Genomic DNA, 15,552 nt, shown 5'->3' on the forward strand with positions numbered 1-15,552 from the left:
TTATGAATTCTTGATCCAATTCTTCTTAGTGCCAGAGATTTTGTAGGGAACATTGACAGTAACTATCAGAAAAGATTCTTGCTGCTTTCATTGGTTACAGGCAGTGACAAAGAGAAGTCCCAACAGAAGGCAGACCTTACTATGGCTCAAGAGAGAAGGAAGGCATAGGGAAAGCATAAGATGGTAAAACCGCCTGTATTTCAATCTGTTTGCTGCCATTAAATATGCTTTGATTAACATTGTTGCAGAGGTTCAAAATGGGGCTGACTAGCAATAAATAAATGATAATTTAATGAGTAGCAGAATGTTCCACAAACTCTAGAAAATAAGGCTGTAATTTCATTACGAGGACTTTTGTGTCATAAGCCATGGCAGCAAAGCTCAAGTGATTTGTCAATGTCCTCAGAACCCAGAGGTGGATTTGCAACTTTAATTTATGGGTTCCTCAGGGATTTATAACTGAAAAATCTGTGGCACCCCTGAAATTCACAGGAGGTGCTGTGACACTACAAAGTAAATCATTATTGCTTAAACTCCTAAAATGTAGCAGTGCTGTTGGAAACCAATAAAGGTAGCACTCTGTTAGCATTGTTTGGAGAAGAATTTTTAGCACAAAGCTACCTGCAGCAGTTTTAAAACCCAATTTCTCATGCATGCACTGCACCAGCCTGAATGGCAAGTGACTTGATGCCTATAGAGGCAAGGATCTTAGAGATATTCCTGATGCCAACTTAATAAAATCACATTTCAACTGAAGAATGCAGTTTGTTTTTTGTTGCTATCAGTTGGAGTGAGATCCTTCTCCTTGGAGGCCAGCAGCTTCGAGTAGTGAACTGATAAATCAACTCACAAGTGACCAGAAACTTTGTCTTTTCCATGACTTAAGGTTAAATGACTGTCAATAGTTAGATAGGTTCTAGGAAAAAAAAAAAAAAAAAACCACCACAAAACACACCAGATTTCTTATTTCTCACTCACACAGAGAATATGCGTGACTTGCCAAGTTGGCATAATTGTTCAGATGGAATTTCCTTACAGTCTACACCTCTGGAAGAGTGGGCCTCAGTGGAAGACCCTCCAAAATATGATAAAGTCTAACAAACCTGACCTCTTAATGTAAAATAAATCCTGCTTGATGGGGTTAGTTCTCATTATATTCCACATTTCCCTCTCAGCCAACATACTTTGCTCCAACAAAACCATTATTCATTATGTTAACATACCTGTCACATGCCATGAGACTCTTGTTCTCTACTGCTTGAATAAGGAACTAAATATCTGGGAGAGTATGGTGTAACAACCAGTGCATTTTTGAATTAAGAAATGAACTTTGAAACGCTTTTACTACAAGGGTAACAAAATCAAAATATGGTATGTACTGTTGCCTAGGTAGGAACAGTTTGACAAATACCTCAATCTAAGACAGAAACTAGGAAAGCATTGAAGAGAATATAGCCTTCCCGTTATAAAAGTTCCATCAGGACAATAAAATTGCATCTGCCTTGATGCTAGAATCAACAGAAGATACACGTTAGGTAGTATTGCCCACATTATTGTGTAGGGTTTTCTTTAAAGAGACAGTAAAGAACTTTTCCTGTTGCAAGTACATGCTTTGAAAACATGTGAAAAGTGTGATACAGAAAAAATACAGACATTCCCCCCAAATGAAACACAGACCAAATCAAAGCCTACTCAGTTCAGTGTGCCATTTCCTACATATGGGAAGGAAAATGAAATGACTCCATGAAGAAGGAGACCACAGTATGTAAGAGTAGAGTCAGCTGTGTATCCAGACTGTTATGACTCCCAAATCTTCCATCTGGACTAAACTCAGGAAAATCTGTTCTCTGAGGAGAATAAATGACCAATTTATTATTTATGTGGTGACAGAGGAGAACTCAGAACCTAATGGAAGAACTGTATTTAAAAGCTCACACTGGTTTCTGAGTCATAGCAGAATGAAATATGGTTTCAGAAGAACCTAAGCTCACACACTGATGCTCAGGTATAGATCTAACTGCATTGAGGTTCCAGACAGTCTTGCAACTCCCATTCCAGCGTGAAAAGTAGCTGTGGTCTGCCATAACCTGGTGAGATGAGTGGCAGAATGGAATAACACCATGCTACACTGCACTATATTGCATACAAAAAGCATCTGAGGCCTCAATGCTATTATAGGGGAACTAAGGAAAAGTGCCCATAAATGATAATAGAGAACCTCTGTCATAATTCCTCCCTACTGAAGGTAGGGGGGTATAGCAACTGAAGGTTGTTGCTATATCCAGACATGTTAACTCACTAGTCTTAGGACGGCAAAGGGAAGTTGATGTTTTAGAAGAGTTACTCTTTTCCATTTCTTCCCATTTAAATTCAGCATTATCCACATTGTGACCCTTCGAACTGCTGAAATCCACTGCTGGACACTTAGTGAAAGGAATCTCACAACTGAACCAAGCCTGATAGGGTATGTCTGAACTTTTTATCCCGCTGATGGAAGGCAGCAGCTGGAATAGGTCTGGTTTGCCTTATATCATCCAGTTTATCCAGTATACTCTGAACAATTACTGAAGCCAGTGTTTATAGCTCTTTTACCAGCTGTGGAAGTACCAAGTAAAAGGATATAATTTAAAGAGAAATGGTTTTGAGAGACCAGGCATTTCTTAAAGCCTAATTAGTTGTAATTCTCTTCCTGCAGCTAAATCAGGAAAGAACAAAGGTAGGACTATTAAAAAAACATTATAGTCCTGATCTCCACACAATGCTTAAAATCTGAAGAACTGAGAATAAATACAGTCTGAGATAAATGTGGCAGATGTGAAAAGCTCTTCCTGCTGAGGCAAAGCTGGGCTGATGTTTACTGTATTGCTCACCTGGGCACTTCCTAATGTTATTTTATTTTCAGGAACTGAAAACAAAATGGGCAAGAACTTTTCTTTTTTCACGACAAGAACAGCAGCTTACCGGCACAGCTGATACACAGAGCACATATATATAAGCTCTTGAAGATCTTATTTATGTTAATAGTCACTGTTACTCACTGGTTCAAATTTAGTCTTCTTTTTTGTCAGTTAGGAACAACAGAAAGTGATAAGTGTGCAATAAAAGGTGCATGAATAACGTGACCAAATGTGTTTTCCTCTATTTCTGTCCTTTTTGATTCACAAAAGCACCAAGGCAAACGAGTAACAGCATTCCTATTTTCAACCGGATTTAGGCATATACTGAAAGTTTATCATAGTTAAGTGATATATTGAGTAGGGATGGAACTATTCACATGTTTAAATTCAGATTATTTTGAACACTTTCTTGAAGTGGGACCCAATTCTGAAGCTTTAATTTGGGTAACACACTGCTTCGTACTTACAGTACTGAGCCCTGCCTCTCTGTTTATAAAGAAAATGTAATGTTTCCAGTAAATTAGTGACTAATGGAGCTCTTTAGAGACACTGTGTCCTGGACATCAGGGCCTTCAGGATGCAATGGTGCATCACAGAACTACATGTATGAAGGGTACAACGAATGACAGAACTTTTGGATTAGATTGGTTTTTGGCTTATATTGAATCGTTTTTAAAAACAGGCATAGACATAACATCCTCTTTTTTCTTTAGAGCTTGTGCCAAAAAAAATAGTAAGTTTGCAAATGGATATTAAGCAATGCCAGATATTTTCTGGGTTTGTTTTAACAAATTAACCCTTTGTGTTCTTTCCTGATGTCCAAATAATTGTATTAGAAACAGATGTTCTACCAAAATTGACACGATCAGAAGATACTACACTCATTTATTAACATACTGTTTAATATTCACTACAACCTGTTTTAAAGAACAACAATGTGTTAACATTTAAGCCAGGAGGGATTTCTGTACACTCTACAGTCCTTGATTCAGCTTGCTTATGCAACAGACTGACAGATACAATTAATCTCATAAAAACAACCAGAATATAGCATAACAGCATATTATGTTTAAAGTAATAGAACACATCTTCCCCTTAAAAATCAGAACTTAATTAAATCACTTAACTTGAGGATGCAGAGAAAAGCTTTAAAAGAACAAAGGTCATTCTAAGGGACGATTACGTGAAAAAATTGTATATTCAGAGAAAGAAGAATAAGATAATCTCCAAATGGGAATGAAGTGAGAAATACCTCCAACAAATGCATCTCCAGCCCCATTGGTATCCACGATTTCACTCTGATCACTCACCAACACAGGGAAAGTAGTTACTTCATTTTCTATAATGGAAAGAGAGAATAAAACATCAGTTACTTGCAAATACGACTTAGAAAAGCAAAACAGTGAAATGAAAACAATTCAAAACTGCTGTTCTTACCATTAGCACAATAATTTGGATAAAACCAGATTTGGTTTATAATAATAATCTGCATTACAGTACTAACAACATAAGGGTATGGAAGTAAATTTGATCAAGCTATTTCTTGTGGACAGTTTCATTAATTATTTTCAGCTCCATATCTTTTCTTTATCTCCTAATAGTAGTGATATAAGAACAGAACTAAATCAGGAGGAATAATATAAAACATGTGGGCATATGGAAAAGACTAAGAAAAGCCCATCATGCCAGAACCAGTGCTTCCTACTAGCTGCAGAGAGGTGATGTGGCCTCCAGAATAGCCTGTCCAAGCCTCAAAATCTCCACAGGAATGGCTGCATTGCAAAAACCAAAATACATGTAAAAATAAAACAGTAAAATGTAGAGCTAGTGTATATCTGGGTGCTCTCAAATTACATCTTTTTAGAAAACACATATATGTAAGAAGCCTTGCAACTGTCCATCTGACTGGATTTGGTTTCAAGAATTCCATTCTATTCTTTCTTACCATTTGTTTTTCAAAAAGTATTTCCATGTCTGCAGCTCCCTGCCCTCTACTGGCACTCACAAAACCTATTGCAATAGGTGGATACTCAGCATCCTCACCTCAATTCACTGCCACACCACAGTTCAACATAATTACACCACTTAGGTATGATAACTTTAGAGTTCGAGGGTTATAAATTTAATATACGCCACTAATTAATCAGCTATGGCTTTCCAGGTGGTAATGTCATAATGACGTGATAAAAATATAATTACCACCTTGTCACAATACCTTGTTAAAGTGTAAATTACCCCTGTAACAGAGCCAATGGAAGTTCTGCCTCTGGTAGTCAGTATGCATTAAACTGTCTCAGAGCAAACAGATTGTCCTTTGGAAGACAGCAGGAATTAAAGAAAGGGGAGGGGGAAGAAAAGCCTGTCAACCAGTGAAAATGAAAACCATCAGAGCTGTCCTCCTCTAATGTTTTGTAAAAAATATAGAAATAAAGCAGGAAATAGATCCTCCAGCAGCTAAAAGCTGGAGATAGGTAGCTTCCTCACTGCCCAGCAACACAGCAGAGCATAAAAATCACTCTCACACCGATGCATACAGTAGCAAACAAGGAAATCTAGTTTGGGAAGCACATAAAGAATTCACAGTCTCAAATCAAGCAAGTCTGTGTGTGCTGCAGAGGTACCAGAAGGATCCCAGTTTCTGTGAAATGCAGTGTATCAGCTCTACTGCTCCTCACCATCTGCTACAAGCGAACCAGGCAGATATAATGATGCTGCCTCCAGAGGGAACTGTTGGCTGGCCCACCAGGAGGGGAGGGGAGAGAGCATTAGCAACAGCCATCCATGAGAGGCAAAGGAAAAAGGGTAATGGAAAACATAAACGAAATATTCCAATTAAAGAACACCCTACACACTAGCCTGTTAAGAAATCTTTTTAGAAACTAACTTTGATGCTGTGTTGTACTCCTAAGATAATCTTCAAGAGTAATGAATTTCTGTAATTTTAACAGGATTCATTTGAATTGGAAATCAAGAAAGTGAGGTCTTATAATAAACTCTGCCAGAGGAGCAGTGTATTCATCCATTTTGTAAGAAATATACAATACATATGATCTGCTCTAGATAACGCTAAAACAATGAAGAAAGTGATAAATCTGTGGAAGACACATTGTAATAAGGTGAACTGCTTGGGCACACACAGATGTTCTACACTAAATACACAGCAGACACTTGCATATGCATACAAATGTATGTGTTTGGGCACAGAGAGTGAATAATGCACAGGCATTGTATTTGGAATGCTGTAAATGGGGCTTGGCATCAAACAAGATTCTTTACTGAATCTAGCTTCCACAGATGAAAGCTTGCATCATCATTTTTCTCCTTTCTTTTCTCCTCTGTCTTAATTTCTTACCTCCACTCCTTCTAGCACATTCAGGTAAGTTCTTATTCTGCTGTAGACATAATTGCAAAGACCTGAATTAGTCTGAAAGCCCAAAACACATCAGTGACTTCTGTTGATGTGAAAGCCATCATTTTTTCCTGACTTCTGTTTGCCATCTCCTTTTTCTATAATGTTGCACACTTTCTATATTTTGAAATACTGAATTTTTAGAAGCAGCTGACATGCCTTTGAAGAACACAGTACATTACAAAGATATCCACAAACACTGCACACATCCAATAAAGTAAACTAAAATGGAATTCTTTCTTTAACCTTATGCTTCTGCTAGCCTTCTGCTAGCATAGTGTCTACTAAACTCAAAAATAGTTAACACAGTGAAAGATAGAACAAAATAATAGTGAGGTTTCTTCTTTGCTTCACAAAGAACAAAGGTACTGAGAACTAAGGCTGCCATTAATTTACCTTACAATGCCTGCGTAACAGGACAAAGATATCTAACAGCTCTCACTGATCTGTGTCTTGCAACTGCTAGGCACAACAGGGTGAATGAAGATGAAGCACGGGTTGACATTCTGAGTATCCTTGCTTTTGTGACTTTAATGTTACTTTAAGTTCATTTTCATATGTGATCTATTATTTTGTACAACTCTCAAATCCATTGCAGTGAAGAGACAGAGACACCTTGGCTGAGTGCACTGGTCAGCGGTGGCCTTGCAACTCTAAGTCAGTTCTGATTTCATTTATCATTCTGAGAGCTTACGAAATAAAGAGTAATTACATAAGTGTTTTGAAATCCAAGTGCTGCTCCTCTGGGCATAAAATCCAGTGTTCTATTTTTAAGCAGCAAATATCTTCTGTGGTAAACACACTCAGATACAACACATTCCAGTTTGGCATCATTTGCTGGAATTGAGAATCGAGAATGCAAACTGAAAAAAAAATAAATAAAAATGCTTTGTACAACTAGGGAAGTTGTTGAATCTTAGATTCAGCTCCCTCAATGGTCATCATGAAGGAGCTCAACTGTCTTAGAATGATATAGAAAGAATCGAACGTTAATGAACTGATTTCATGGGTTGAAGACACCACCCACTGATAAGGAATCACCTTGTTGGCAAATGTTGTCACTGGAAATTTGTTGCATTATGTAGCTAAAGATGTGAAATCTACTTCCCTCAGGCAAAAACATTCACTAGTATATCTAACTTTATCTATTTTTGTAGGTATGAGTCTGGAGAGGTAACAATTGGGGAACAATATTAACTGAACATACACTGCTCCTCCCATTCTAGCTGAACACAAACCTTGTTTGTGATGTTAACTGCAACAATCGAACTCTGATGATAGCTGCAAATATTCCAGGTCTGTTTTTAAAACAAATTAGAATCACAGACTACACATCTACCCTTAGTACAGTAATAAACACCAGCAAGCAATCATTACATCCAATTAGGCTGAGTACTTTCTTTAACTGGGTCATTTACCAGTCTCTCTTGCTCTTAAAAGTAGATTAAATGTGTAAACTTACATTTAATTACCTGTAACAGAACACTTATGGGCAACATGTTAGAGTGCCCTTAATTCTGTATGAAAATAAAATAAAAGGAAGAAGGGAATCCTAAAATATATACAAAAATGACTAGCTACTTCCTCAAATAAGCTTTTGATCCGTGGGCTGATAGTGGTAGTACAGATGCTTACAAGATGGAGACAAATTCATTTTTCTTTTGTAAGCCTTCAACTTGTAAAAAAAAAAAAAAAAAAAGGAACAACTGTGAAACAGAATGCTGTCCCATCTCCTTCCCACCCCCATCCTCTCTCATTTTCTTTAGATCAGGGGCCAAAAACAGATAAAAAGAAAGGGGAAGAAAAAAAAGGACAGGAAGAACTTAAGAGAACGTAGAAACCTAAGCTCAAAACCTATAAATGTCTTTGGACAGCTATAAGGTAAGAAGTAATGGGAAAAGTATTTGGAACAAACCCATGCCAGTCTGGCTGATTCTGAGCTGTTACCTCTCTGCAGAAGAAGAAACTAGAAGCCTAATGGCTCTAAGCCTCTGAACCTTCTTCACCACATTAATGAATCTTTTAAAATCAGTAGTATAATAACATTTCCTCCTGTTTTACCTATAGTAGGAACTACTGCTGTCGCTGCATTTCACAAAGAGATATCACACCTGAAATGTAAATCAAATAGATGCTGTAATTTTCCCACCTCTATCAGCACAGCACTGTCCACAGCTGCAAGGCAGCATGGGTTGGGGTGCTGGGCACTGAGTGCCCAGTTAGAAATCCTTACAACTTCCAGTGCTGATGTATTTCAAATCTGGCAGTGTTGATTCAACCTGTCACTTCAAGGCAACAGACCGAGATCCTGCATTTTCAGGCTGGGACCTTCAGATAGCTGTATGGTATGAGCACTGCAGCCCCCCGGCACTCTCTGTGTGCATGTTAAGTTTGCCTTGCTTTGCATGCCAGCAGCTCCCTCTTCTCCATCTATTTCTGTGCATTGTTCCGCCTCTGAAGAGCTTGTCAGAAAAATAAGGAATTTATTTGTGTAAGTCAATGGAGTTAAATAGTCTAACAAGCAAGACATAAGTCAGCCACATGCTTTCAGATTTTCTAATCAAATATTGTAATAATACACAACAAATGATGCTGTATTCTAACAAATTCAAGATGTAGCCAAGAAAGCTTTATTACAGCAAATAGTGAAGAAGTTAAGCCTTTATAGGTATAATGAACAATGTTAGTGAAAACAAGTCAAAGAATAGTCATTGTCTATCATGCATTTATATGCGTATGGTATGATAAAATTAATACAAATATGAATTTATTTCCATAATATAACACCCAAATAGAGCAATTAGGCTACAATTCTTGCAGCTCGCTAGGCAAAAGTAAGTGTATATAGTTATGTTGGCCAGGATGCAAAGAACTGTCCCTCACAGGCAACTTACTTGCAGTAGAAACAGAGGAGGAAGATGATGCCAAAGGTTTTGGAGGTTCTACTCGCAATCATATAAGAGTATCTATGGGAAAGAACAGTGTGCAGACCCCACTTCCCCTCTCTCAGAGGAGGTAAAGTTAACCCAAGATATTCATCGAGACTTGTCTTGCTTTTATATCTTTGCCCAGACACATGCGCTGCTCCATTATCTAGCCAAAGTATTTTTATTCAGAAGTCATATTTGTAGCATTTACGTATGATCTGTAAGATTGGAGTTAATAGGGAAAACAGGGTTCCTCCAGAGGAACCCATACACATTAGCTATTCGAAATGATGTAAAATTAAAGAATATTCTTGCAGTCATTGCACAGCCACTTGCACCTACGTGTGCCTCAGTCTGCCCTCCCGGCAAGTCTCTGAAACAACCTGTGATTTACTCCAGCATATGATACGACCCAGAATTCTCTGTCTGGTTACAACTGTTAAAGAAGTAACAGCATAAATAATGACTTACCAATAGCTTTTAAAGGCCCTAATGTGTTTTGTTTACTTTATGGAAGGTGTGGGAGCCACTCCGCCTTTTTTATTGTCTGTACAATCACTGCCAATGACAGGAGCTCAAGTTCTGCTTTATTTCTCACACGGAATAACTCTTTGTTTGTGCAAGTAAACAAAACACTATGGCTGTGTGCAAAAGATGGGGGATCGAGTGGAGGTCAACAGAAACACCGCAGTTTTGTTTCACGTGGGTCTAAATAAATAAATAAATGCACACATACATATATGGAAAAACTTCCCTAAAGAACAAGCCGCTGAATTTTTCTGGCATGTGTCACAATGTTTAAAGTTTAGAATGGCAATGAACTCTGTTGAGGAAGCCTTTCTGAGCACACATGAGCATTGCCATTTGCCCGCTAGGCACAGATTTCAGAGTGAGCTGAAACTGCGCCCACTGAGCTGCCAGAAAACGCGCTCCTCTGGCTGAGCGGCTGCTGGGGACATAAGGTAGGGCTCAGAGCTGAAGAGCTTCCTGGGATCTCTGCACCAGGAGAGGGGGCGAAGACTCGGGAAAGGCAAAGAGAATGAAGACATAGACATCAAAATTAAGAAAAGGTTTGCCATATAAAACACGTCAAAATAAGTCCTGAAGAAAGAAGAGATGGGTTACAATAAATGAAAGGAGCGATGAGGCTAATGCCCCAGTAAAGTACAGCTTGGCATAAAAACACGCTGGCCACCAAACATAGAGCTCTGTTCCTGACCTGCAAGACCCACATGATTTGGTTTGATCAATACACATAATTCTTCATCATTGTAAGTAAGAATACTAACCTAACCCCAACCCCAAATACTACTACTTTTTGAGCTATATATGGCATTCGGGATACAAACAAATCTCTACTTCTATCCAATAACAGGAAACTCGGGAAATGCAAATGATGGCTGGAATTTCAATTTTCAATGTCTAATGCAAAGAATACCTCACATACGTACGCCCAAGTTACGTGACCCATGTTCTAGCTCACGGGAGTTCTTAAACCTTCCGAAACTTGTCTGCTTGGGCTGTGCAAAAATGAAGTACCTTTCAGTTAGGAAAGCAGACCGTGCATTGCAGTTACTGTTTGCCCTGACCCACACACTAGCAAGAATGCACAATGACTGTCCTCCATTCCATGCCATTCCAGAGGTAGATATGAAACCACTGCACAGCTGGACCATCCAAACACCCCTGTGGGAGAATTCTCATACTAATATCTGCCTGTTATCTGGTCAAAGCAATCTCAACCCAAAACTTATCAGGGCATTGGCTAAAACAAAAAGAAGAAAAACACATTATAATCTGGTTTTGAGCAAGACAATTGCTGCATTATGCCTTACATTACTCACACATTAAGCATATTGCCCTAATGCAGCAAACACACCTGTCAAAACTTGCAAGCTTTCTTAGCGATACCTCAGTTTCACAGTGGTGAACACAGAAATCACATCATTTAAATAAATGCCATGTTACATGACAGCTTTGTTTATGCTACATGATAATCTGAGAAGCACGGGTCGTCAGTGGAGGCAGAAATGGGCCCAAGGCATTTCTCTTTTACTTGAGCATCAGTAAGACTGAAAAGAGAAGGAGTGAGCATTAGGTCACCACAGAGCAGTTCTGAAGGAGCTTTTTCTTCTGGGTGAATTTATATTTAGTTTCATAAATAGAATCAGTCCATCAAAGTGAAAGAGAGTCTTCCTTAGAAACATTACTATAAATAAGCTAATGTATAAACATATTTCTCCTTTTTTTTTTTTCTTTAATGAACTAGATGCCAGCTGGACATCGCTGAGGTAGATATGTCACAGAAATTTTAGAAATTTAAATTGCTTTTAAATACTCAAATAACATGCAGAAAATTTAATTTTTCAGCCCTTTAACTCAGAGCTCAGATCGAGAATTTTTTCCAAGCTTTTTTTTATTTCTCATGCTGTATTTCTAAATTCTCTATTGCCTTTAATTAAGATCTCCCTAGGCTACTTATTTAGTTTTGAAGAATGGAACCTGCTTACTAAATGAATTTTTTCAGGCTTTGCAGGGTTTACTTCCGTTATGAGATGCCACTGCAGTGTATGCTGAGATTTGTTCTAATCTCAGTGGGGGAATATGCTGCTCTTAAAAACACCACCAAAAAACAGAGCAACACCACTAACTTCAACGGAAGTTACGCAATCCTAGAGAAGAAATTTGGCCCTAAATGAAGGAGTCATCTCCACCAAATCAGCTGCAGAAACCATCTCCCATGACGGAGATAGACACTGATGGATGCCCCTACGTTCTGCATGTGCGGACTGCATTCAGAGAAGTAGTGCTGTCCTCTTGCAGTGCCCACCTCCTGCCTGCCCTGCCCAGCCTCTCTCCCTGTGGCCAGCCCTAACCTGACCCTGAAGAACTGAATCTCATTTGTCTTTATCTTCAAATTCTAACTTATTTTAATTTCTGTACTCACTTCCTAGGCCACTGGATGCCACAGCTCCACGTGCTCACATCTAGCTCAGTGCAGTGGCTGCCCAGGAGCCGACATGCATTTGCAGTATGAACATCTAACATGCTATGCTTTGTTTCACTAATCATCTGTTTGGAGTGAGCACACAAAGATCACTTCATAATTTCTGTGTTCTACCTTTCAAATCAAGCTTGATTTTTTCAAATGTTTCATATGTCAAGATGAGCAGGAAATTAAAGAATGATTTTTAGGTTTTTCATATTTATTTTTAGCCAAATACAAAAATGACACTACAAAAGGCAGACACCTATATCCCATCATGTGCCAGAGGTGAAAGAAAATTGTATTAGCGCTCTACTAACTACGGTGTTAACTGCTCTCAGATGAATTCTCATATTTCTGTGGTAATTCACAGTGTGCAATAGGCAGTACAATCTAATTCACCACAACTGCATAATTTTGGGCCAACTTGCTATTGATAAATAATGCGAGTATTAGGTTATTAAATTTTTTACAATTAAGTGACTAAGAAAGCTGTTTATTGCCTTCCGTTATGCCCTCTGTTAATAAGATCGTTGTTGCAGATGTTCATGTATGCTGCATTGATGTTTAATGGTGCATGATGCTCTAGGTGGTTCCCATAACCTTGCTTTGTCTACTATGAGCTGACTCAATTGATATGATAATAGAGAAAAGAGGTCTGAAACAAGCTGGGCTGTACTGGCACAATTTGCATAACCTTAAAATTTGCCATCACTTGGTAGCCAACTGCTCCTCAAATTCTTATTCACTTGTCAGCACTGACAATATACTGAAGAAAGAGCACTCTGCAATTGGACGGATGAGGAGGAAAAAGAGGGCATGCACACTTTATTGCACTTTTATATTCTATCAGGAAATGTACTTATTATCAAATTTAGAAAGCCAACAATTTGGAATCGAGTTCTGCAGTTTCATTCATGATCAATTGCTGTTAGCCACAAAGCGTGGTCTGGCATCTTTTCAGGTTCCCAGTACAATATCACAGTGTCAGATTACAAGGGATATAAATATTTGGTTCCACGGACTCCTCTCTGATTTAGTTTTGACTGCAGGAATCAGGATGGATTACAAGGGGCCGGGTGGGCTCAGGGTAGCAGAGCACAGCAAATAAAATCACGGGGAGTCACCTTCCAAACTCCAAATCCGGTTTCTGACAAGTGTCTGTATTCTTTTTAAAGAAATATTATTATTAAGTCATTTGGTAGGTAAAGCCAAAACCTAATAATATAAAAATCATTCAAGTTTGCTATATTTACTGAATCTGCTGCCTGTATGTGCTTTAACTCAGGTCTGCTTATTTTACTGGCTTTCTGTACTCATAATAAACAAAACAAAGTGGAAGTAAGCTGAAGCCTGCTTTGATTTAAATAGGATCAACTACGTAAAATTTATTTTTGTGGCATTGAAGGCTTATGTCTAAACTGCCACATCATAACCCGTGTTACGCTCAGTTGTGTCAAGGCCAGGTCACCGGTATGGTACACAATGAGTAACATTTTACTTTTCACAATGGGATTTAAATCATTCCCACTTTGTTTTACCTATAAAACTTACTGTGGAAATCATTGAGCCAAACTGATCATAAAACCTCACAATTCCACCTGCATACAATTAACCATTTTGATGAATTCCAATGTACTCATGCTCTTCCTGGCTCCAGTGTTAGTTCTAAATGTTTTGCTGCCTTGCACAAATTGTATCCTAAATCCCCAAAGTCAGGTGAAGCAGGACTCCATGAACCCTCCTCTTTGTCCACTTTTCTCACTAGCCAGCATCTCTGCTCGATCTCTCCGGATATAAGAACTTGTCTTTTACTCAGCCATCTATTTACCACAACTTCTATTGCCTGAGACTGAATGCTACAGCAGAGAAACTTCTAATCGAAGGGTCAGTTCCTACAGTTAATTTCCTTCCAGGGTCACCATACGTACCCATATTTTACTCTCCTTCCACTCTATGCAATTATTTTATAGTGACTATTTGAGCTGGTGAAGATTAGAGCCTTGAAAACCTAAGTTCCATCATTTAAGGCAAAAGCATGCCATGGATAGCTACAATCTAAACTTTTCTACAATGTTCATTCAACTGTAATCACAAGATGGGAAATAAAATCTCTAAATTAAAGATGATAGGCTATCAGAGTCTGTAGGGCACCTTCTGAGTGGAGATTATGCTGTTGAAACTCCTCTGTGATGATTTACTGTGAAGTGAACTGCTGCCTAACAAAAAAATAAAGGCGAAAACTGCCAAAACAATAGAAAAAAAGATCTTCCACAGAAGATACCCTGTCTAGCTGCCAGCGGTCAAAGGGTCCAGTTTTTTATGCGCCTCATTTGTAACAGACAGCAAAGAAGACACCTTAAGGTAAGATGTGTCATAAAATCTCTCAGCATACGTACAGTTCTTTTTTTGTATAACCTCTAGGTAGACTACAAAAATTGAATCAAGAGATTGCAGACAAGGTACAGCGCACAAAAAGACATGTGCTTATGTGTAAACCATTTATATTCATGAGCATTTCAAGTTCTCCATGGCCATAATCAATACCCAATGAAGTTAATGAGATCTTTCCATTGATTTCAGAAGACACCAGGCTGAGCCTCAGAGACAATAGTATCATATTCTCTGCAAGCACACCAGCTGATAACACATACTTTGATAAGTTACTAGCTTCCCATTTGTATTTTCAGCGAAAGATAGGCTATCTCATTTCAAATTCATGCTGCAAAATGAGCAGTTTAATGTTATAAAACTCAAAATGGAGCATTTCATAACTAATTGAGAAGTAGTCAAGGCTATAGCAGTTACCTGTGATGCTACCTGAGATCCATAAATAAGACAACTGTTATTTGTTTACGAAGGAAATGAGAATAGCCTTCACGTGTAGTCCTCCCAAAAGGTTGAGGCTTTGTTTTCTTTAGAATCCCTACAAAGCAGTGCTTCGAACTCTTATGTCTCCTAACACATCTAAGCCCATGCAATAGATTTAATCACTGATAAGTAGAGTTATAAGTTCAAACTGGCCTTGACCTTGGGCAGTATGACATTATCTGAAAACCATTAATGGTCTGAAACTAAAGGAAGGGCTCATTAATAAAGGCGAAACTGTACAAAGGTAAAAAAAAAAAAAAATTAAAAAAAAAAAAAAAAAGGAAAAGGAAGTTTTATTAAAAGTATTGATCATGACCTAGGGCACTATAGACATTGATCTTCCCATGTTTCCACAGGGAAAAAAAAAAAGTTAAGCCAACAAATTATTGATCTATTACGAAACCTGCTGAACAAGGTATACATTTAATTTCTTAGCATGAGAAAAATAATCACACCAAATCA

General features: G+C 38.2%; 2 protein-coding genes across 19 annotated transcripts in view; one reads left to right on the top strand and one right to left on the bottom strand.

Annotated features, from left to right (window-relative positions):
• Positions 1-15,552, top strand: part of LOC125693507 (calcium/calmodulin-dependent protein kinase type II subunit gamma) — a 761,290-nt gene that overhangs the window by 195,248 nt on the left and 550,490 nt on the right. The window lies entirely within an intron of this gene.
• ADK (adenosine kinase) overlaps positions 1-15,552 on the bottom strand; it is a 268,987-nt gene that overhangs the window by 14,137 nt on the left and 239,298 nt on the right. For both annotated transcript variants that reach the window (XM_048945591.1, XM_048945592.1), the window contains exon 10: positions 4,150-4,236. In XM_048945591.1, the coding sequence (XP_048801548.1) occupies positions 4,150-4,236 (87 nt within the window). The remainder of the gene's footprint in view (positions 1-4,149; positions 4,237-15,552) is intronic.

This window comes from Lagopus muta, chromosome 5 (assembly GCF_023343835.1).
Source record: "Lagopus muta isolate bLagMut1 chromosome 5, bLagMut1 primary, whole genome shotgun sequence".
NCBI classification, from domain to species: domain Eukaryota; kingdom Metazoa; phylum Chordata; class Aves; order Galliformes; family Phasianidae; genus Lagopus; species Lagopus muta.